Consider the following 25,186-nt stretch of genomic DNA (forward strand, 5'->3'; position numbering starts at 1 on the left):
TCTCTCTCTCTCTCTCTCTCTCTCTCTCTCTCTCTCTCTCTCTCTCTCTCTCTCTCTCTCTCTCTCTCTCTCTCTTTTTTAACTCTTACCTTCCATCTTGGAATCAACACTTAGTATTAGATCCAAGGCAGAAGAGTCCTAAGAGCTAGACAATTGAGGCTAACTGACTTGCCCAGAGTCACACATCTAAGAAGTATCTGAAGCCAGATTTGAACCCAGAACCTAGCCTCTCTAGGCCTGGCTCTCCATCCACTGAGCTACCTATCTGCCTGACCCCACTTAAAGGAATATTATAGGATTCTTCAAGAAATCCTACCATTTTCAGGGGCCCTGCTTTTTGCCCAATAAACCTATTAATAGCCTTTTCTCCTTCACTTTAGAACTTCCCTTCTAACTGATTTTCTTTGGTCTCCTTCCATACTAATTCCTTTTCTTTCCTTCTGTGGTCCTGATGTCCTGGTCATGAGAATCTTCATTCCAGTATAAGGGAGACAGAAGTTTGGAAAAGATTAATGATGGGTAACTAACTACTTTTTTTTTTAACTGTACATTTGTTTTTGGGAGAAGTAGAATGAGGGAGAGTGAAAGAAAGTGTTAGCAGAACTTTTGTTTCCATTTGCATACCTGTGGGATACAGATTTCCCTTCAACTCAAAAAGAATGGGGTTTCCACCACTCACATATACAGTGACAGCATCTCCCTTGTGAGCATAGAGCTTCACAGTGTTGAGCTCTTCTTTCCCAGGCACTAGTTCAGAGAGCTGCTCTGGACTAAAGGCAGGAAAAGCAGCTGCCACATCAGCCCGAAGCTTTCGCCTACAAAAAGTACACCATTATTAGAGGGGTAAATGCAAGGCAGTTTCCCTCTGACAAATGTATGAAATCAAATCTCAAAGGAACACTGTTTCTGTAGTAACCCTTAAAAACAAAAAAACAACAAAAACCTTTACCTTCTATCTTAGAATCAATACTGTGTATTGGTTCCAAGGAAAGGGCTAGGCAATGACAGTTAAATGACTTGCCCAGGGTCATACAGCTAAAAGTGTTTGAGGCCACATTTCAACCCAGGACTTCCCATCTCAAGCCCTGGCTCTCAATCCACTGTTGTAGCACTTTAACGTTAACCAAACGCTTTCCTCACAACCCTGGGGAGGAGGTAGCACAGGTATTATTACCCACATTTTACAGACAAGGAACTGAGAGTCAGAGAGATTAAATCATTTGTCTGAGGTCACATGGCTATTAATGGTAACTTCAGAACTCAAACCCTGGTTTCCTAGCTCATGATATCAATCTAATTCCATTTACCAAACTATCTCAGCGCATAACACTTAAGTTTCCAATGTCACGAGGATTCCTAATTTTTTCCTATCCCCAACCTGTTCTCATACTGCTTCCTAGGGAACTAAAAAGGGCAGGAATGGTTCATCCTCTTATTTTATTGAAAGGAAAATGGGCCTGGTGAGTTATAAAAAGTTACAAGGTACAAAGACAGCTGATAATAGCATGCATTTATATGATGCTTTAAGATTTACAAAGGACTTTACAAATATTATCTCATTTAAGCCTCACAACAACCCTGGAAAGGTAGGTGTTCATAACATCTCCTTGTGATGAGCAAACCAAGGCAGACTGAGATGAAGTGACTTGTCCAGGTTCACATAGCTACTAAGCGTCTGAGGGTGGATTTGAACTCTGGTCTTTTTGTCTCCAGTTCTAGTACTCTATCCACTGTGCCACCTGGCTTCCTGACATGAAATGAAAAGATTCCTCAGCCCAGGACACTTTCCTCATGTACTCATTTGTCTTCTATATTTGGCATGAAAAAGTAATCAGGTTACCTGAAGAAGGCAGTGACATGTTATAGCAGGGGACAAGATGGAACTGACCCCAAAAATAATTTTCTATAATATTGCCCTGGCAGTCAATGTTGAGGAAAATTGAGGGGATGAAGACAGCAAGGGGTAGTGGGAATCGAGTGAACCACACTGACTCCATCCATCTTGTGACTTAATTCTGGAAGCTAGTTTAGTTCCCTTCCTATTCAATTATTGGTCTGGTACAATTTCTGTCCTATAAGAAAACTTTACTCATTTGTGAGAAACGAGAGAAAACCTTATTTCGTTGTTTGAACCTAATCCTTCATGGATGGGAAATTTATCACCTAAACCTGCTACTTAGAGACCCTTAACTAAAGAAGGATCTGGGTTATATTGACCAGAAATGAAGTGAAATCCTAAAATAATGAAAGGAGTTTTCTCATAATTGTACATGTCAGACAATCTATATATCTAATCTGGAAACTGGCCCCATACTGATCAATCAGTTATTGTTATCATGTTCCTTATAGACACTGGGGAGGGGGGAAGTGGGATACCTCCTTTTCTGAATTAAAGGAACTATATCTATTCACTGTCTACCTCCCAACTTAAAAAGTCCTAATTTTTCCTCCAATTAGAAATTATCTAATGTTACATTGTTTACTTTTAATTCACTGTCCTTATTTGACTTTTTTTAGCCCTTACCTTCTGTCTTAGAATCAATACTATGTACCGGTTCCAAGGTAGAAGATTGGTAAGAATTAAGTAATTGGGGTTAAGTGACTAGTCCAGAGTCACACAGGTAAACTGTATCTTAGGCTAGATTTGAACCCTGGACTTTATCTGTGAAGATAGAATTAACTCTCCCTTTGTCTATTTTAAATGAATCAAATCAAGAACTTGAAGTGCCCCTACTTAGCACTTCTACTAGAGAAAGCTCACATCTCCAAAGGCCACTGCCCTCCCTCCCCTGAAGTGATGTGGAAAAAGGGGTATAAAAGGTCAAGCCAAAGGACTAATTCATTCATTCTGCGTTGGTGAACTGGGCTGAAGGGATTCTTGGAGGAATTCACTTTTTCCTGGACTTGTCCTGGGCTGGAGCATTCTGTGCCGGAGAGGCTTGCTGGGTGAGAGACTCGGGCTGAAGAGGCATGTGTTGGTGGATTTCTGGCTGAAGACACTGCCACCAGGACTGCCACATGGAGATCAGGACCTGAAGGAGCCCTTGCTGGGTACTAAACTGGACTTCTTCAGATCAGCACTTAGGCTGGTAGGCCAGACAATTCTCTACCTCTTTCTTATATTTCCCACTTTAATATCTCTACCTTGTTGTAAATAAAGCTAACAGTTTTTCTGACGTAAGGGTTAATATTTTATAAATGGTGACCACAATCTTACTTTTATAACTCTCATATTTAGTCAAACCTAATTTTAAATCTTACGCATCTCTAAGCTTGGCTCTCTATTCACTGAGTCACCTGGTTGCCTCACACCTTCATTTGTTCTTAAGGTACAAAAGTCTATCTCTCCCAGTATTAGGAGTTCAGGCCTAAGCTGAGAAAGGGGCCTGGTCCACATTTGTTGGACATCTGCCATGCACTGCTTAATAAAACGATATGTTTGATCCTTTTGGAACCACTTATTCCCACACAAACCTCAATCTCCACTTAAATGCCTCCTTTCAACTCCAAAGGCAGCCTATCCCCTTCTGAACCTCCTTATTTCTGTTAAGAACTTCACCATCCTTCTCATAATTCAAGTTGGAAACCTTAGTGTCATCTTCTCCTCATTCTTATAGAATCATTATATCCAATTAGTTGCCACATCTTATTAATTCTGCCTCTGAAACCCCTCTCTCCTCTGTCTATCTCCTCCACTCATCTGGCCAGCTGCCACCCCTACTCAGGGCCTCATCACCTCCCACCTGGACCTCGCATGGTCTCCTAGTTAATCTTCCTGCTTTCTCTGTCATCCTCTCCAAAACATCATCCATAGAGCTGCCAAAATGATATTCCAAAAGAACAAGTCAGCCATATCTATCTCCTGATCAAGAAGCTCCAGTGGCTCCATATTGTCTTTAGGAATGACTACAAACTTCTCTGGAATGTAAAGCCCTTCTCCATCTGGCTCTAGCATTACTTCTGTTCTTTAAAAACAAGATGACAGCCCTTATCTTTAATCTTAGATTTGATACCAAGTAACTGTTTCAAGGCAGAAAAGGGGTAGAGCCTAGGCAATTGGGGTTAAGTGACTTGTCTAAAGTCAAATGGCTAGGAAGTCTCTGAAGACCAGATTTGAAGCCAGGTCTTCCCAATTCCAGGTCTGGCACTCTACCCACTATTACCTGGCTACCCATTTCAGCATTCCTTTCTAGGCTCTACACATCACTCTCTCTTCAGGCACTCTACAGTTCAGCCAAACTGGCATTCTTGTCTCTTTTTGATTTGACATGCAAAACTCCATCTCCCATCTCTGAAACTTTCACAGACATCACCTTCTCAAAATGACTTCTATCTTTTTTCCAAGCCCAACGCAAGTAACACCTCTTACATAAGGGCTTCTGTGACTGACTCCCCTCAGCTGTACTCCCTCCCCTCCAAATTATACTAAGATCAAGAAACAAGCACTTATTAAGCACCTATTACTTTCCTCAGGTTATACTGGGCCCAGAGAATTACAAGTACAAACATGAGATGGTCCCTGCTCTTTAGGAACATAAAGTCTACTGGGAGGATACACCAAGTTCATAGACTGGAAACAGAAGATATATGTATACACATTGCTTTGGGGTGAAGAGTCCAATGACTGAGGAAATCAGAAAAGACCTCTTGAAAAAGATGGCATTTAAGTTGAGTTTTTAAGGGCAGGCAGGTGGCTCAGTGGATAGAAAATCAGGCTTGGAGATGAGAGGTCCTGGCAAGTCACTTAACCCCAACCACCTGGCCATTCCCACTCTTCTGCCATGAAACCAAGATTTAGTGATGATTCTAAGAGTGAAGGTAAGGGTTAAAAACGAAAAAGATCTAAAGATTACAAGAGGCAGAGGTAAGGAAAAAAAATTTGAAGAATGGAGCATACAAAAGCACAGTTTTTATTTTAATCTAAGGGCAATGGGAAATTATCAAAGCTTAAAAAAAAAACAAAAAACAAAAAAACCCTTACCTTCTGCCTTCGAATTGATACTAAGTATCAATTCCAAGGGAGAAGATGTGTACGAAGTAGGTAACTGGGGTAAGTGACTTGCCCAAGGTCACTCCGCTAGGAAGTAGCTGAGGCCACATTTGAACCCAGCTTCTTGAGCAGATGAATGCCAGTCAAACTTGTGTATTGGGAATATTGAAGTAGAAGTTCTGTAGATATTTTGAATTTACCTTGCAGCACCATACCATTCCAGCCTTAGTACACTTTATTCCCTTCTACATATACTTTAGTCCAGATAAACTGGCCTTCTAATTGTTCCTCATATATGACACTCCATCTCCCCTATTCCTATATTTGTACTACCTGGGTTGAAATTCTTTACCCCTTCCCCCCCATAAGAATCCCTGATTTTCCTCAAGGATAAGCCTAAGCACTATTTTCTCTACCTATCTACTAGTATCTTTCCCTTAAAATTGTATCTACTTTGTATAGTCCCACTAAAAATATATATGTGTGTGCTAAATGTCATCTCTATCTTGATACACTGTAAGTCCCTTGAAGTCAAGGACTTCAGGTCAATTTTGTTTCTGTATCCAGGTACCAAGTGCTATGCTTGGAACACAATAGACACTTTATTTTTATTTATTTGTTTATATTTATATATTTTTAAAACCCTTACTTCTCTCTTAGAATTGATTCTAAGTATCAGTTCCAAGGCAGAAGAGCAGCAAGGGCTAGGCAACTGGGGTTAAGTGACTTGCCCAGGGTCACACAGCTAGGAAGTATCTGAGGTCCTCCTGACTCCATCCATTGTGCTACTTAGCTGCACCTATAACAGGCACTTTAAAAAGTGTATGTTGATTGACCATACAGACTACAGGCTCCAGAGACTAGAAGCTGTTTTATTCTGTCTCTGTAACCCAAGCACTTATTATCCCAGTACCAGGCAAAAAGGTGTATAATAAATGCTTGTTGAAAGGACAGGTGAACAGAACAAACATTTATTAAAAGCAACTACTATAAGTCAGACATCGTTCTAAGTCTTAAATATTATCTCATTTGACTTTCAGGACAATCCTATAATAGGTTTGTGTTACTTTGTCCACATTTTACAAAGAGGAAAGTAAAGAAGATGGTGGCTAAGTGACTTATCCAGGATCATAAAACTAATAAAGGTTTGAAGCTAGATATACTCAATTCTTTCTAGCAACAGGTGCAATGCCCTATCTACTGTACCACCTAGCTGCCTTAATTGCTTTATTGCTTGCTAATCTAGATATGTAATACACTAACTCATTGGTTACTCTCAAATTAGCCTGTAATGTTATCTGTTTGAAAGCTCCATCCAAAACTGGAAAACTGCATCCCATATCTACCAGCTTTTCCTGAAGTTCTCTTTTCCATGTCTTCCCAAAAATTACCACAAAGGGCCCAACTAACAGGGCTGGCCACCTGCCATTCCTTACTCTTGCCGTGTTACCCCCCCCCTTATTCTCAGTCCCACAATTCCCTGATGATATTCTATACTCCTGTTTTTCTTTAGAGTTTCTTCTTGATTATATGCTACAACCTGCTCAAACCCACCATGTACTTTTCCATTACCACTCTCTGTAAATTACTCATCTTCGGGGTATACATCACACGAGCTTCTTCAAGGGAGTATTAATGAATGCAGAGACACCTGTGGATGTCTCTTCAATCTCTGGACAAATATTTTCCCTCTTTGAGCTTCCTCTAATTTCCCCTATAAAATGAGGTAATTGGCCTGGAACATCTCTAAGGTCCCTCCCTCCTCTCATGAAATGTGACAGTTCTGCACTATCCTGGGTACCGTCTGTGTCTGCCTTCCACCTGAACCTCCAATGTACCTAGCAAGTGTATCATAGGGTGTGGCAGCTCTTCCCAGCAAAGTTCCATCTAAAGCCCAACCAACCCCACTACTGGTCTCATCCCCTCTCAAGAAACTCGGTGGTTAGAAAGGATGTACTGGGGGCCAAGAGTGCTAGCCTCCTTCCAGGGTCCGGAATCTAAAGCCCCTCTTGTGTTCGCAGTCCCCTAAATACTTCGAGCCACTCCTGGGTCCGAGGGCCACCCCTCCCCGAGATCCTCCATGGCCCTCCCAGGTCTGAGGCCTCCCCAAATCCCCAAGCTCTTTCCGGTCAGAGACTCCCCAAAATTCACCGGAGTCCTCCAGATCCGAATCCCCCGGAGATCTCGAGTCCCTACCGGGTCCTAAGCCCCGAGAGATCCCTGAGACCCTTTTGCATCTGAGATCTCCGAGATTCCCCCGGAGATCCCAGAGCCCCTCCTGGGTCCAAGATCCCTGAGCCTCTCCTGAGTCCGAGAACCCCTAAAATCCCCTGGGGCCCGAAACCCCCGAATGCCCAAGCCCCTCCAGGGTCCGAAGCCTCCCAAGATTCCTCCCAGGTGGAGCCCCGCGGCCCTCACCTGTCCGAGCCCTTGATGGCAGAGTTAGACTTAACCCGAAAAGCCTTAGCGAACATGACGGCGTCTGGGGCCGCTGCAGCTGCCGCCGGGAAAGCAAGGCAGGGGACGGAGGCTAGGTCTGATCCTGCCTGGGGGTTGCCCCGGCGTGCCTATTACGGAGGGGACCCCATTAGAGCGGCGGCCAACAAGGTTCCAGGCCACTGGCCGTGGGGGAGGCCATGCCTGTCCCGTTCCTAAAAGGGCCAGGCCAGAAAACGAAGTTTGTCCCTTTCCCGCCCCCGGCCTCTACAGACAGGCAGGAAGCAAGCGCAGGCCCCGCCCCCGGTTAGGTAACTCCGCCCCTTCCGGTGAGAAGTGACTTCCCCAGGCACCACGCGGTCCCGGGTCCTTCCCCTTCCTTGTATTTCCTGAGTCCTGTACTCGTCTCTGCTCTCCGTTACAAATCTCCCCAGTTTATAATTTGTTCTCTTCTTTCCTCCCTGCCTCCCTCCTTTCTTTTTTCTTCCTTCCTTCCTTTTCTCTCCATCCTCTCGGTCCTTTGGGCTCATATTCTAAGATATCCTATCACTCGCCCCCAATATCCAGGCTGTTACCAAGGCTTATCAAATCTGCTGGTGGGTCCGCCTGCCTCAAGCCTCTCCCCACTCCAATTAGCCCTCTGTTCAGCTTGCAAAATTATCTTTCTGAAGCCCAAGTTTGACCATGTCGACCCCCTTACCCCCTACCCCACTCAATAAACTCAAGTGACTCCCTTCCCTGCCTTGTAACTGTCATGTGCTGACCTTCGCTGAAACTTTCTTTGATGATTAGAAGGCATCTTAAGGTCCAATTCTGAATATTTTCCATTATTGAATAGAAATGAAGATGAGAATACTGTGCAAGGATATTATTGGAATTAAATTGTCTCCAGGACATACTCCCAGAGTAGCTTCGTTGAACAAATCCCTGATATTCTTTCATCTTCCCTTTTCTCTCTGAAGTGGATTATAGGGTTCAGCTACAGGTTGTTAGAAGTCCCTTTTGATTCTAGATCCATGATACTTTGATCTTTGGCTATTTATTGCTGCCTGGAAGCAGACATGGAAGAGTGTAAAGAATACTAGTCTTGGAGTGTCAGAATATTTTGCGTTCTAGCAATAGAACCATGAAAGAGTCATTTTATATCTCAGAGCCTCAGTTTTCTCTCTTTAAAATGGGGATATAATAACATTTATATAGTCATAAAGAGTATCATGGTACAATGAAAAAGAGTAGTAGATTTAGAGTCTGAAACTCTGGTTTAGAATGCTGACTCCTCTACCACCAGAATGTGACAATTAAAAATTCCAAAAGACCTGCTTCTGGGTAAGAATATCAATTTATTGATGAAGCTAACATTAGCCAATAAATTAATGGTCTATGATCCTCTCAATATTCAAATACCCCAAAGTTTTCTCTCATAGACATATAGATAATTTGGGGAGCTCATTATTCAGTAATGTCCTTGGGACATCCCAAGACATCTCTAACTGATGAATAGCCAATGAGAAGGTGAGCCATCAAAGGTTTCAACTTCTCTCCATCCCCTGGTGATGACAGATTAGTTGAGTATGGGTATCACGTCCCCAACTACTACGGGGCAAAATCTAGTTCAACCCAGTCATAAGTATCCTTCTCTAATGATTTTTTTTTTTAAATCCTTACCTTCTGTCTTAGAATCATTACTAATTATTGGTTCCAAGACAGAAGAGTGAAAAGGGCTAGGCAATGGGGATTAAGTGTCTTGCCCAGGGTCACAGAGATAGAACTAGTCAGAAGACAGATTTGAACCAGATCCTCCTGAGTCCAGGCCTCTCTATCCACTGAGTCATCTAGATCTAATCTAATGATGCTTAATGAATTGTCCAAGGACTCATTTCTGAAGAATGTGGCCTGAGCTGGTTAACTAGATGGAACTTCATAATCTCAATCTCCCATCTGCCTGAAAGATGCTCCAGGGTAAGGCATTTCTTTGAGTTTGAGCCTCAATCCAGAGCTTCAGAAATAGAAATAATGCAGTATTTTTAAAAATAAATATTCCCAAGAGGAAGGTGGGAGTGGAGGCAGTGGATAGAATGTTGGGACTAAAGCCAAAAAGACTGAGTTCAAATATAATTGTATACCCTTGCTAGCTGTGTGACCTTGGACAAGTCATTTAACCTCTGTCTATCTCAGTTTCCACAAGTATAAATTGGGGATATAAGTTGTTGTGAGTCTCAAATGATATACCACAATGGCTGGCACAAAATAGGCACTTTACCATGTTTCTTTCTACGAACCATATGAACTCTAGTCAACTCGTTTAACCTGCCTGGACCACGGTTTCCTCACCTATAAAACAAAAGGTTAGGACAAAGACCCTTCCAACTCTAAACCAAAGAGTTCACAAACTAGAGTCTTAAACCAAGAAGGTATGGCATGGCAGAACTGGAGCTGAAATAGGGGCCAGGAAGAATTGGTTTCAAATACTGCCTGTTGTGGGGCAGCTTGATAGCATGGTAGAAAGCACCAGGCATGGAGTTAGGAGGATCTGGGTTCAAATCTGGCCTCAGGTATTTCCTGGCAAGGTGACTCTAGACAAGTCACTTAACCCCTATTTTCTATCTCCCTGTCACACTTCTGTTTTAGAATTGATACTAAGACAAGAGGTAAGGATTTAAAAAAAAAACACATGTGACTTTGGAGAAGTAACTAAAGATCTCCAGATCTCAGTTCCTTATCTATGAAATAAGGACCAGATGGCCCTAAGATCCCTTCCACTCTAAATCTATGATTATTTAATCTAATCCATCATCCTTATTTTAACATATAAAGATATAAGGAGCATTTGGGGTGTCAGGAAGGATTAGCACCTTTGGTGTGAGGGCCAATGTTCTCTACACTATGAAACCACCTAGCAGCCCAAGGCAGATTAGCACCTCTCATGTGAGGGCCCTTATCAGGATTACTCATCCACCTTTGGTGTCCACTTTTTTCCCAACTCTCACCTGTGGCTCCAAAAAACTGTAGCCATATCCTGGTAAAACTACTTAAGCAGACAAACTAAACCAGGTTGAGGATAATCAACAGGCCTAAAATCTAGCTAGGTGACAGTTAATTAGGAGGTGTCTACTGAAAGCATGCCCAGGAGAATGGTCAAATAAACAGTTTGTTCCAATGGCCATGAAGGCTGCTGAAGCAGGCACTATGATGGGCTTAGAGCTTGGTCAGACATCAAAGATACCAAGGTCATCTACTGCATCCCAAGCCAAACTCAGTCATCCTGACTTTCCTCTTGCCACTAGACTTGGGTGACTCTGGAAGAGAGAGTAAGGCTGATAACTCTGTGCAACTCTGCCTCACTTAAATCTAATTCAAGCCAAGTCAAGACATCACCCTGCACGATGACAAAGCAAATAAGAAAGGCAAGAATTCAAATCCAGCTTCTAGACTCCTGCTATCTCCACTGTGACTCCCTATTGTCTCAAGGAATAAATACAAACCTAAATAATTTAACATAAATTAAATTCAGCCTGGTGGAGAGGATGGGAGGGAAGGGGGTATAAAACACCAAAGTATCTGCTTCCCATTTAGCTCTGACACATTTATTAGGAAAGAATACTTATGGATTAGGGACTCTGTGAATGAGGCCAAGATGCCTTCCTAGGTAGGACAGGAAAACTTCAAATTGTTCAAGGGACTTGGACAGTAGGACCTTTATAAAACTAGAGGGCTAATTGCAATTGATATCCAAGTAAGTAGGACCCAGAAGGAAGCAGTTTGGGCTAAGCTTCTGAGAAGGAAGTACTTAAGGAAAATTACAAAGCCTGGACCTTTTGTTTCTTCTGAAGATATATTTTTTTAAATTCTTACCATCTATCATAGAACTGATACTAAGTATCCAAGGCGGAAGAGCAGTAAGAACTAGACCAGGAACAACAAGGCTGAATTTAATTTATGTTAAATTATTTAGGTTTAAATTATTTAGGCGCTGAGCCCCTCCCTCACCCCCTGCCTTGCTCCTCCCCCTCCCCCCACTGAGTGCCAGGCACACCCTGCCCGACCCCTTACCCCTCGCAGGGAGGGAGGAAGCACTCCCATTGGACGGCTGGGGGGAGGGGCTTGAAGTAAGGAAAGTCCTCACTGCAGGTGAAGAGGGGAAAGGGAGTGGCCCAAGTGCTCTGCTCCCCTTCTCTCCAGCTCTGCCTCCGGTGAGCCGCCCACCTTACCCACTGTGCGCTCCCACTGGGCTGCTAGGCAGAGGGGCGGGGATGTGAAAAAATGTCATGGGGGAGGGAAGAGGGGGAGGGCTACCTTTCTAGTAATTAACTGGGGGAAGGGGGGAGCAGCCATGTGTCCACAGAAAGTGCTCTTCGTGTCCTCCTTGGCCCCCTCCGCCCCCCCACCCCTCCCAGCGCTATAGGTTTGCCATCACTGAGCTAGGCAATTGAGATTAAGTAATTTACCCAGGGTCACAGAGCTAGGAAGTATCTGAGGCCAACTTTGAAGGACCTCTCATCTCCAAGCCAGGTTCTCTATCCACTAAGCCACCTCGCTGCCCCTCTCCTTGTCTGTCTTCTCTTTCCCCTGACGTGTCTTGGCTAGAAAAGGACCTTAGGAACTTTAGAGGGTCAGAGGATTTGGATTTCTTTGTAAATCCTTTGTTTGCCCTACAAAGCTCTTCATAACTTACCACCACCTCCACCTTTCCAATCTTCTTAGCCTTAATTCTCCCACCTGTTGAGTGGGATATGATCTGTCTTTCTCCTAAGAAGTGTTAAGGACCTAGATAGAAGTTAGTACTTTCCCTTCCTTTTAGAACACCCCCCTTCTCTAAAACTGAAACCCTTGGCCTGGCACATTTCAAAGGCCTTGAGGGGCAGAGCAGTTCTCTGGGGACAAAGAGTCTCCACCCAGTGGTAATTCACAATCCATTAATCCATCCCTTGTTTTGTGATCTACAACCCTGTAATTCACTTATCTTTTAAGGGTGTCTAAGATGAGGACCTGTGATTGGAACAAAAGGCTGGAGGGGGAAGCTGGGAAGGGCTGGGGTTTCTAGGATAGGAGATCCTATAACAGTGATGGCGAACCTATGGCACAAGTGCCAAAGATGGCAGGCAGAGGGCTCTCTGTGGGCATGTACCTCCCACCCCACCCCAAAGTCCATTACTAGAAAGGCAGAGGGACTGGGGTAGAGCTGCTCCCCTCCCCCTCTCCCTGGTGCCTGATGACATTTTTTCACATGCCACCCCTCTGCCCAGCAGCCAATGGGAGCGCACAGGGAATAAGGTGGGCAGCTCATAGATGGCAGAGCTGGAGGGAGGTGGAGCACTTGGGCCACTCCCCTCCCCTTCTCTATATTCACTGAGGACATTTCTTACTTTACCCATCCCTCAGCCCAGCAGCCTATGGGGGTGCTTTCTCCCTTCCTTGTGAGGGATAAAGGGGAGGCAGGGCATGCCCAGCACTGGGTTGGAGTGGGGCGAGGCACTCAGTCTCTAGGGAAGTGGGGTGGGGCAGGACCTGGCACTCCATTTCTAAAATTTTTGCCATCACTGCCCTATAAATTGGCTCTCTGGGCTCAATACTTTGGCATTCCTTAGGCACTCAAAGCTGGGGAATGTCCCTTTTGCAAAAGAATAAACTGCTGTCTTCAACTTTGGCTTCTGAGCTTCAAGTTTGTGAACTTCTTTCAGTAGTGGGGTCCACCATTAGCGACCCTATCCCACACACAGTGACACTGACTTCATTACTACTTCTCCCAGAAGGCACTCCATCTCCAGACTCTGGGCATTTTCATTGTTCCTCTTAGTTTCCCCTTTGGATTTCCTGGCTTCCTGCAAATCCAAGCTAAAATCTTGTCTTTTACAAGAATCCTTTCTTGAGTGATCTAAATTCTAGTACCTTTCCTCTGATGATAATTTCTTGTTTATCCTGTATATAGCTAATTTGTGTGTGGTTATTTGCATTTTGTTATCCCCATTAGACTATAAACTCACTGAGGGCAGGGATTGTTTTCCTTTTTCTTTGTATCCCCAACACTTAGTACAGTGCCTGGCAAATATATAATAGATACTTAATAAATGTTTCTTGACTGACTGACAGTATCCCCAGGTCAGCAGTAACTCTTGTCAGTGTCTGCACCAGGAGCCAAGAATAGACTCTTCTCAGTTCAGAAAGGCAGATACAAGTCTCCACAAGGAAGACCACAGAAAAGCTTCAACTTGCCCAAGGAGAAATTCATGAGAACCCCAGGAAGGAAGGAGTGCAAAAGATTTCCAGTCAAGAGTTCCCCTTTGCCACTTGTGCACTCTAAAGCATAAGACCACTTTCTATTAAATTCTGTATTAATGTGGGAAAATATTTCTCAGGCTTTGGGGTCAGGGGAGAAAAAGGTGCAATAATATTTTATATATTATCATAATAAATACTCTAAAAACATCTCTAAAAACTGATTTTTCAGCCTAATTGATCTGTTGATAATCATGGAGGATGGAGCACACAAGGGCTGGGGAGCTCAATAGCATTAAAAAGAAACTCTCCACCTCTCAATGTTACCCTTAGAACCCTGAGGAGAGATGGAGTCAACCCTTTTCAGGAGACCCAACTTGTTGGTGTGTTTGGGCATTTTAATAAAGACCTCCAGAGCTTAAATGTACCACTCTGGCAGTTAGAACCTTTCCCATTCTGGCTCCAGCCTACCTGCCAGGCTTTCTTTGAACTTCACCCCAGTATTCATTCTACCTTTTAGCCAGACTTTCAATTCAACATTTAACCACCTACTGTGTGATCTTTTTAGAGACAGGCAGCCATGCCTAAAATGCACCTTCCCTTAGAATCTCAAGGTTCCTTTTAGACTCCCCTAGGATAAAACCTCCTATATAAGACCTTTCCTGATGCCCTTAGCTAATAGCACTCTTTTCCTTCTCAAAATATCATGTCCCTATTTATCTGTTTCCCCCTGTTGTGTCATTACTTCTCCACCTCCTCACCATAATATTCTCTCTTAGAGAGCAGAGAATGTTTCTATTTTGTCTTTCTATCATCAATCTCCAGCAGTGCCTTGGTACAGTGCAGAAACATTTTTGTTCTTTAGTCTGGGTTATAAAGCAACTTGCCCAAAATTACAGAGTAAGTGTCAGAGCCAAGGCTTGAATCAAGGTCAGTGTGTTTCTGATGGAGGAAAAATAGGGGGTCTGGGAGTCAAAAGACCTGGGATTCAGTGGAATTGTGCATTGGCTAAGTGGGGGTTTAGGGGTTTGGGGGAGAGGGAAAGAATATGAAACATGTAACTATGGGAAAATATTCAAAATAAAAAAAATTTTTTAAAAAGTACTTTGTAACCCTAAAAAAAAATTTAACAAATAAATAAATAATAAAAAGGTTCACCATCACTGATATATATATATATATATATATATATATATATATATATATAAAGACCTGGGATTTAAATTTACTGTTATTTAGGATCTATATGACTTTAGTTAAGTCACAACCTTTTGGGGCCTCAGTTACCTCATCTGTAAAATGAAGGAGTTTGAAGCTTCTGAGGTTCTTTGTAGCTGTAAATCTATGATCCGTACAGGTATAGAAGAGTTATCTTGGCTATCAGAAGAATCATTCGTTTGGATTTAGGAGGGACCAACATTGGTGGTCAATGGCCTACTCAACATCATTTTCCCATACTCCTCATGATGGAGTAGGAGGCTTGGGTATGGGTGTGGGTGTGGGTGCTATCTGAAATTACTGTCCATTCCAGCCAATATTTGATTAATTTATGGTTAAATTTGATTAACTTATGGTTAAATGTTAAACTGTGAGCCATGGTAGCAAGAAGGAATTCCATTTTCAATATTCCAATTTCAAATAGGCCTACATGTCTATACCAGTCTAACTTGGACCTAAGACAAGCAGTTACTCCTTGATTTTGAAAGGGCACACTGAGTCAGGTTTAATTGAGCTCACTGTCACTCACAGCAAGAGTAAAATCACTAGGGATACTTTGTGAAAGCTCCTTGGCATCAAGCCTTGATGTTCATTGCAAATGATTTTCTTTTTTTTAAGGCAGGTCTGAACAAGCTTCAGGTTAGTGAAATTTGAAGGTTATGGGTCAGATTTCCCTTCGTTGTATCCTCTCAGGTTGTGGAAAAGTTCAAAAGGGATAGTTGATGACCATCTCCCCTGACACCTCATTCCAACACCTTCAAGGGGTAGCAAGGTGGTTCACTGTATAGAGTACTAGGCCTGGAGTCAGGAGTCAAATCTGACCTCAGACATATCCTAGCTGTGTGACCCTGGGCAAGTCACTTAACTTCTGTTGCCTAGCCTTTAGCTCTTCATTGGAATTGATACTTGTGTTGATTCTAAGACAGAAAGGAAGGGTTGTTTTGTTTTTTTTTAAACACCCTCAAATATGAATCTCTTCCTGATCTCAATTGCTAGTACCTTCTTCTCAAATTTAATTGTGTTTATTTTGTTTTTTAAATTTGTTTTTATTTTTAAAAACCTTTACCTTCTGTCTTAGAATTGATACTAGGTATCAATTCCAAGGCAGAAGAGCAACAAGGGCTAGGCAATTAGGTTAAGTGATTTGTCCAGAGTCACTCACATAGAAAATGTCTGAGGCCAGATTTGAACCCATGACTCCTGTATCCAGGCCTGCCTCTCTATCTACTAAGTCACCTAGCTGCCCTGCTTATATTTGTTTTGTACCTGTAGCGGTCAGAACATGAGTGGAGATGGCCTAGGTCTTTGCTCTTGTCCCTTATTTAAGGATTCATGTCTTGGGATGACATAATAATCTCTCATGGTTCCCTATGACTATGTGATTATGTCAAAAATGGCTGGGGTCCAAGCCAGAGAGAGCCCTTCATTCAGTAGTTTATAAGAGACAATCAGGAAAAACGAAACAAAATAAGAAACACCTTCCTCTATCTTCTACCCTTCCAGGTATGTCACTTGGGATTCTACCAGCTCTCATTTGGATTTCCCAATTGTTAAGGAAGATTTTTCTCCTACCATGTCCCCATCCTCTACCCAGCAGCTATGGAAACTATATACACAGAACACTAGGAATATATACTTGTCTGAGTGAACCTGAGTTACAACGTGAAGCCCTTAGATGCCCCTTCTGATTTGTGTTTCTGTCTCTTAGCACAGGTGACCAGACGGTGATCATTGGACATTTCTAGCCTTGGTGGCTACCTCATTAGCTCAAAAGTTCTGGGGAGCAGATGCATATTGCCAGTGAAAGGCGATTTCTGCAACCAGCCATGATGATGGGCATTTGCCAAGCCATTTTCAGTGATATGTGGTCCTCTGGCTTCTAGAATATGTGCTATGTGGAGGCTGCCTTAACTAGTAAAGCATGTGTTCCCAATGCCATGGGTGTGTAGCTGTCATCATTGCTAGTGGTGGAGAAAGACAGAGGGCAGCTGGGTAGCTCAGTGGATTGAGAGCCAGGCCTAGAGATGGGAGGTCCTAGGTTCAAATCTGGCCTCAGACACTTCCCAGCTGTGTGACCCTGGGCAAGTCACTTGACCCTCATTGCCTACCCTTACCACTCTTCTGCCTTGGAGCCAATAGTTTAAGAATATTTATATGTAAACATTCCAATAGCCTCAACCGAATACAGTATAAGCTCCTTGAGGGCAGAGACAATTTCATTTCTGACTCAGTAACACAGACATTTAGTATAGTGCCTTTTACATTCCAGGTGTTTAATCAATGCTGGTTGGTTGATGATCAATTGTACTTCTGCCAATTCCAATTAGAAGTTACACACACACACACACACACACACACACACACACACATGCATCATTATGGAGATTGACTATTCTATTTCTACCACTTATCCTTTTTTATTAAAAGCTTCCTTTACTACTCTCCAGGGGAATACTTAAGCTAGCCCAAAAGGAGAACAGATTGATACAAAAGAAGCCAGAGGGGCAACTACGTGGCTCAGTGGATACAGAGCCAGGCCTGGAGACAAGAGGTCTTGGGTTCAAATCTAGTCTCAGATACTTCCTAGTTGTGTGGCAAGTCACAACTCCCAATGCCTGGCCATTACCTCTCTTTTGCCTTGGAAATGATATTTAGTATTGATTCTTAGACAGGAAATATGGGGGGGAAAAAGAAAGAAAAAAAATCAGAGACAACCACAAGGCTCTATGCCAGTCTGTCTCTGAATGCATGTAGTATTTATTGACATTATAGATTTACTCAAGAACTTAAACATTACAGATAACTAGAAGGTTGTTTCTTTTTTTTTAAACCCTTACCTTCCATCTTAGAATCAATACTGTGTATTGGTTCTAAGGCAGAAGAGTGGTAAGGGCTAGGCAATGGGGGTTAAGTGATTTATCCAGGGTCACATAGTTAGGAAGTGTCAGAAGCCTGGTTTGAAGCCAAAACCTCCCATCTCTAGGCCTGGCTCTCAATCTACTAAGACCTCTATCTGGCCCTGCTCTAAAATTTTTATAGCATGGTACATGATAGTAATGGAATACTATTGTGCTGTAAGAAATGATGAACAGGATGATTTCAGAAAGAGCTGGAAAGACTTTCATGGATGGATGCAGAGCAAAATAAGCAGAACCAAGAGAACATTGTACAGGATAACAGCAATACTGAGGAATGGCCAACTGTGATAGACTTAGCTACTGTAAGCAATACAATGATCCAGGACAATTCTGAAAGGCTCATGACAAAGAATGCCATCCACTTCCAGAGAAAGGATTGTTGGAGTCAGATGCAAATCAAAGCATACAATTTTTCACTTTAGTTTATTTGGGTGTTTTGATTTTATATGATTGTTCTCTTGTAAAAATGAAAAATATATAAATATTTTTGCATGATCATACATGTATAATCCATATTGGATTGCTTGCCAGCTGCAGAAGGAGGAAAGGTGACAATTTGGATTATAAAACTTCGAAAAGGGGCAGCTGGGTAGCTCAGTGGATTGAGAGTCAGGCCTAGAGATGGGAGGTCCTAGGTTCAAATCTGGCCTCAGACACTTCCCAGCTGTGTGACCCTGGGCAAGTCACTTGACCCCCATTGCCCACCCTTACCACTCTTCCACCTAAGAGCCAATACACAGAAGTTAAGGGTTTAAAAAAAATAAAGAAATAAAACTTCAAAAAACTTATGTGGAAATTTGTTATTACATGTAACTGTAAAATAAAATATCTTTCTAATAAAACAAGGCAAACCTTATACTGTTATAGCATCACTTTTTTCCCTGTAAGTGAAGAGCCAAAAACAAAGCAAATGTCCTTTGACTGGGAAGTGGCCAAATTGTGGTCTGTGAATGTAATGGAATATTACCAGGCAGTAAGAAATGATGAACATGGTGATTACCAAGATGAAAGATTTATCTGAACTAAAGCAGTAAAGGAAGCAGAGCCAGGAAAACAATACACATAACAACAATTATGGACATGGAAAGAATAATAACCACAAAATAATTGACACTGAATGTTGTGAAATCATCAAGGCTAAGCATTGCCCCAAAGAAGAGATATGAGAAGATGCCTCCCCTTCACCAAAGTGGAAGGTCACAGATAGGAAATATAGCATATATTTTCAGATGTTTTCCATGTGTTGACTGGTTTTGCTAATTTTTAAATTTTTCTTCTGCTTCTTTATAAAAGAATTCTTTTTTCTTTAAAACATAGATTGTCCAGAGATATTCCAGAGAATAGCTCTCTGGAAAGGAAAGGTGAAGGATACAGAGAGTAAATGTAGTCAATGTAAAAACAAAAGATCTAAATAAAAAGTACTAGCAATTTTTTTTAAACCCTTACCTTCCATCTTAGAATCAATATTATGTATTGGTTCCAAGGCAGAAGAGTGATAAGGGCCAGGCAATGGAGGTTAAGTGACTTGCCCAAAGTCACCCAGCTAGGAAGTGTCTTCGGCCAGATTTGAACCCAGAACCTCCTGTCTCGGGCCTGGCTCTCAATCCACTGAGCCACCCACCCGCCCCTTGGCAATTTTCCAAAGGGAAATCCAGCCCATTCGCTTCCTCCTATTCAATTCCAAGCCAGTATCTGGCCAAGATCCTTAGTGGTGGAGCAACTCGATGGGTTGCCCACTCAACTAGGATACTGACTGGATAATAGGCATCCTTCTATTACTTCTTTTTTCCCTGCATGGACAATTAGACCAATTTTTTTCTTAGTAATAACTTAGTAATGCATCTCATTTCAGAGGCTTATTCTTCAGGGCTTCAACAATTAATGAAATCATCACAACATTATATGCAAACAGGAGAAAGCTGGAGATATCACTACCTAGTATACTAGAGAATCCCTCTTCTTTTTGTACTGTGACTGGATAGCCTCCATGACCAGTTCAGCAAAAACTCCACACTCAAACTTCAAGAAGCCTCTCTCTTCTTAACTGGATTAATTTTTTTTTCAAACTCAATCTATTTATTGACAGGGCTAGCAGTTACCAGTAATAGAGGTCAAAGGTCCTTCAGTAACCAAAGATCCCTTATACAGTCAGAACAACTTTTTTAGAGGTTTAATGGTGGCATAAAGTCCAGTGATCCAGCCTTATCCAAGACTGTGATTGATTCTTATTTATACTATCTGACCATCTGAACAAAGGTTTTCATTCAACATGGCAACAGGAAAACCCAAATTAGGCCAGCATCCTCTTGGAAAGCTAACACTACATTGCCCTTCAAGACGAGGAGTCTTCCAGAATCCATGGTGTTAAGATGAGGAACATCTTATTAATTAATCATCTCCCAACAACATTTTCTGAAAGGTTCCTCATCTATCATTCCCTATATTAATGGAGCCCAGTACTAGAAAAACATCTTGTCACTAGATTAAATCATGCTTCTGGATTAATAATTTATAGATATGAGGCAGCTAGGGGGCACAGTGGATAGAGCACCAGGGGTGGAGTCAAGAGATACTGGGTTTATATCTGGCCTTAGACACTTCTAAAGCTGTGTGACCCTGGGCAAGTCATTTAACCCCAATTGCTTAGCCCTTGCTACTCTTCTGTCTTAGAACTGATAGGTCAATGTTTTATTATAATGATGATGATGATGATGATAAAGATGATGATGATGGTGATGATGATGATGATGATAATAATAATTTATAGACATGCTTGGGGGAGTGTCAAGATTCCTTTGCCCTTCTGAAAAATAATGGTATATCTCTCTTAGTTTATAGCCCCTTGAACAACTGACTATTCTCACCTAGTTAAGGTACCAGAGCTGAAATGGAGGCAGTCTGACTCCATCTCTGCACAATCCCCCAAATTTTAAGATTGTCTTCAGCAAATCTATTGGGGTTTATCTGCAAAGGTCAACTCCTGGAAGGCCTACTAGTTCTATCTTTCTATGCCTTCCCCAGTGCCTAAATAGTCTCTAGAATAGTTGATGTGACATAATTCATAATTATATCCAGTAATTAATATTCTTCTGTCCTTTGGGATACATGGTGATACAAGTATATAAACAAGCATTAATTTTACAAAAATTTAAGAAGTTTCGTTGTGTCCCGATGCTTGCAACAACCAAAAACAATCTAGAAAGAAAAATCAAGTTTTCCTTTACTTTTTAAAAAACAATGAATTAATTAATTAATTTAGAATATTTTTCCATGGTTACATGATTCGTATTCTTTCTCTCCCCTCCTTCCTATCCCCTCCTATAGTCAATGAGCAATTCCACTGGGTTTTACATGTATCATTGATCAAGACCTATCTCCATATTATTCATATTTGTAATAGAGTGATTTAGAGTCTACATCCCCAATCACATCCCCAACCAAAGGGTTTCCTTTCCTTTTGGAGGGAATGCCTCTTTCTTATAGAATTTCCCAAGCATGTGAGACTTTCCCTATAGGGATCAGGGCAGCTTGAGACTGGTTCTCTCCCTCCAGGTGAGAAACCAAATGGAACTGTTTGATGCCACATTGCTTTGCTAGTTCTAGCAAAACAACGAGTTTGCTAGATTTTAAAAAATAATTATATTTTATTGTTGCTGACTCTCCATGATCCCATAGACCGTAGCTATCCATGAAGCTTTTTTGGTAAGGATACTGGAGTGATTTCCATTTCCTTCTCCAGTAGATCCTTTTTGTCTGGCTTGGAAGGGACTTGCCCAGCATCATACAACTAGCAAGTGTCTACGGCTGGATTTGAACTCAGAGCTTTTTGACTCTAAGCCAAGTGCTCTCATCCATTGAGCCTCATCAAATGCCTTTTATTACCTACTCCTCTCCTCCTGAGAGACTCCTATCTCTGGGAGATTTGAGAGTAAACTTTCTTATAGCAAGAAAGAAAGTAAACTCATTTAGCAAGAAGAGACAAAGATGTGGATATGCTCTGTGACCTTAAGAACTGCACTTTAAAAATTAATGAGGCAAATGTCTTCAAGCCTTCAGGCCATGTTGTCTGTGGGCTGTCCAGCTTGGTAACTTAAGCTTCCATGGAGTTCTATGGGCTGACTTCCACAGAACTCAGTTTACCTTCAAAGAAGGGTTTGAATGGGAGTGGAAGGAGGTGGAAATTAAAAGTAATTTCCACCTCATTAGAAAAGGACAAGCATAGAAGAATAAGATGTGCTCTCCTCTTGCTGAAACTTTGGATTGTTGAGAAGGGGAAGGAAACAAGCATTTTAAGTGCTTACTATATGCCAAGCTCTTTGCTAAGTACTTAACAAATACCTCATTTAATCTTCACAGTCCTTTGAGGAAGGTGTTTTTAAGATCCTCATTTTACAGTTGAAGAAACTGAGGCAGATAGAGGTTGGCCAGAGTCACATAGCTACTAAGTACCTCTTGTAGAATTTAAGATCTAGTAGATCTTCCCAATTCCAAATCCAGTACTTTATTCATTGTGCCCTCTAGTTTCTGTTAATGTTCATCATAATTATCTCAGTGGGATCTTACTCATATTTGTGCATGAAGGGGGTAAGAATTGTCTTTTTTGTTTGTTTTTTTAAATCTTTCCTTCCCTTTTAGAATCAATACTGTGTCTTGGTTCCAAGGCAGAAGAATGGAAAGGGCAAGGCAATGGGGGTTAAATGACTTGCCCAGGGTCACACAGCTAGGAAGTGTCCAAGGTCAGATTTGAACTGAGGACTTTTCATCTCCAGGCCTGGTGCTCTATCCACTGAGCCACTTACCTGCCTTGAACTGTGTGATTTTGAATACCTTTTTGGAAATGACATTGCAACTGAATAAACAGTCCTCAGTCCTGTAACTGTATATAGATATAGTCAACCAGATGAAGGATGGCACTAAGGACCCCAACAGTGGGTGAATAGAAAGCAATGAAATTTTAGGATTATCTAACAACCATGCTAAAGGAACTGTTTGAGATTTTTTTTAAATTGGCATTTGAGAGGTCACCCAGAATGGTACCACATGAACTTTGTTGTATTTCTTTGGTGCAAAGCAATAGGGGAGGCACTATTTTGAAAAGATAATACGTTATTCCTTCCAAGAGGCAAGAGATATTTTTGGAATTGAGGACATGGACAAATTTGCCAATTGTACCCCAGTTACCTTGCTAAGGACAGACAAGGATGCTTTATCAGTTTAAAAACTTTCCACTCTCATCCCCAAACTGTGAGCTCTAACTCTCTCTCTCTGTGCAACTTCTGGTGAGATGTGACCCCACTCCCCACCACCATCCCCCTTTAGTGCTCAGGTGCCAGCACCACCCTCCCCCACCACTGCAGAAATGGAATACTGCTCGAACTTGGCAGCTAGAGCACATGTGCTGGCCTAGAGGGTTCTCTGGCTTTGGGTCTTTTTGTTTTATTATCTGTCTTTTCTTGAATGTAGGAAATGCATTAAATTTAAGACTCAAATAATTTAGTTAAATTTTCATGGCAGCATTTTGAGTTTGAGATGTCATAACCTCAGGCCTTTAGTGGGCTCCTTACTTGACAGGAAGAATTTCCTGTCTTGGAGAGGCTGACCACTGATAACAAGGTGAAATCAAACTCTTTGCAGTTGCCTGACCCATGCTGTGTGGCATTTACTAGCAGCATTTTTTAAAACCCCTTATTTTCTGTCTTAGAATCAATGCTAAGTATTGGTTCTAAAGCAGAAGAATGGTAAGGGGTAGGCGATGGGGGTTAAGTGACTTGTCCACAGTCACACAGCTAGGAAGTGTCTGAGTTAAATTTGAACCCAGGACCTCCCACCCAGATGCCCTATTTACTAGCACCATAATAGAATGACATGGGGCGATGACAGAACCTGGCCCTTGGGTAGATGGGAAGAGGAAGGTCCTAGAAGGAACAGCACCCATAGTCCTCCTGCTAAACATGAAGGGCCATGGCAGTGTGGGTCCCTCTGCTTATGGAGGCAGGCCATGATATAGGGCAGTGGTTCCCAAACTTTTTTTTAGCCTAACACCCCCTTTCCAGAAAAAATATTACTTAGCCCCCCTGGAAATTAATTTTTTTTATTTTAATAGCAATTAATAGGAAAGATAAATGCACCTGTGGCCATCACTGCTATTCTGGATCACTGTAGCACCCACCAGGGGGTGGTAGCACCCATTTTGGGAATCACTGATATAGGGAGACCCAGTAGACTTTCAATAGAGCTCAATGCTATAACAATACTCTGTTCCAACATGGGAGGGAGTTAAGTCAAGCTCTGGTACAGAGTGGGGCAATATTTGACCTAGCCCAGCACAGCACAGGTGACCTCAGACCCTAATAGGGGCAATTAGACTTACTTTGGCACAGGAGGCACCTAAAACACACAGGTCCTGGCAAATAAGGGTAGCAGATGACTCTGGCAGAGAGGGCAGAGTCACAGGACCCAGTGGGCAGAGCCTTGGACCCCGCTGCTAATGGCCAGAAGGTAGTGTGCAGAGAACTGATAGCAGTGGAGAGTTGAGGGGGTTTCCAGCAGCAGTGGCAGCTCAGCATCAGAAGAGTGGATCCTAGAGCTCACTGCTTACCGTAATCTAGAAGTGTGTTGCTACCAATACAATGCTTAGTTATCACTATTCAACTCCTTTCCAGAGAGGGCTTGGTAATCCAAGGGGTGGCACTGGTGGCAGGTAGCTTGCTTCCTGGCAATACGGTGGGAAATCAGAGTATTCAATTCTCACAGAAGTGAGACAGTTCCTCAGAAGCCTCTTACAGGGCAAAGCCCCTCTATGGGGCTCTCAGGGCTGGTAGACTGGTGGGCATTAAATTCTCCCTGTTCCATGATAAGAATCAGAGACTATGGGGGCAATGAAGTGGCTCAGTGGATTGAGAACCAGGCCTGGAGAAGGGACATCCTGGGTTAAAATCTGGTCTCAAATACTTCCCAGCTAAACAATTTACTTAACCCCCATTGCCTAGTCCTTACAATTCTTCTGTCATGGAACTGAAACACAGTATTGATTCTAAGATGGAAGGTGAGGTTTAAAAAAAAAGAAAAAAAGAAAAAAGAATCAGAGACTGTATAGGAAATGTCATGATCTTTGTTGTAATCCTGATGTTTCTTGAGCTGCTTCTTCCTATAATTGCCTCTTTACATTAAGATACCCATTGTGAATTGCAAAGGTTTGGCAGCACTTACCAAATGGACCTGATTATTTAGACCTCTGGCCTTTGTCCTTGTGGAAGGAGTGAATCCCCAACTCCTCTGACTACTTCTCTGTCTTCACCAAGGTGACTCTCTCTGCTGGCAATGGCTCTCTTCCTACTATTTCCATCTCCATTTGGTGAATTCCTTCCCAGAATTTCCAATGGAAGAAATACCACACTAACCTCTGACTTCC

At 42.2% G+C, this 25,186-nt stretch overlaps 1 protein-coding gene across 2 annotated transcripts in view; it reads right to left on the minus strand.

The window, feature by feature from the left end:
- The window catches only part of EIF2D (eukaryotic translation initiation factor 2D), a 29,567-nt gene extending 21,938 nt beyond the window's left edge, over positions 1 to 7,629 (minus strand). For both annotated transcript variants that reach the window (XM_044677116.1, XM_044677115.1), the window contains exons 1-2: positions 7,409 to 7,629; positions 625 to 815 (exon numbers count right to left, since the gene is read on the minus strand). In XM_044677116.1, the coding sequence (XP_044533051.1) occupies positions 625 to 815; positions 7,409 to 7,464 (247 nt within the window). In that variant the 5' untranslated portion in view covers positions 7,465 to 7,629. The remainder of the gene's footprint in view (positions 1 to 624; positions 816 to 7,408) is intronic.
- Between the last annotated feature and the right edge of the window lie 17,557 nt (positions 7,630 to 25,186).

The sequence above is a fragment of the Gracilinanus agilis genome, chromosome 4 (genome assembly GCF_016433145.1).
Source record: "Gracilinanus agilis isolate LMUSP501 chromosome 4, AgileGrace, whole genome shotgun sequence".
Taxonomy (NCBI): domain Eukaryota; kingdom Metazoa; phylum Chordata; class Mammalia; order Didelphimorphia; family Didelphidae; genus Gracilinanus; species Gracilinanus agilis.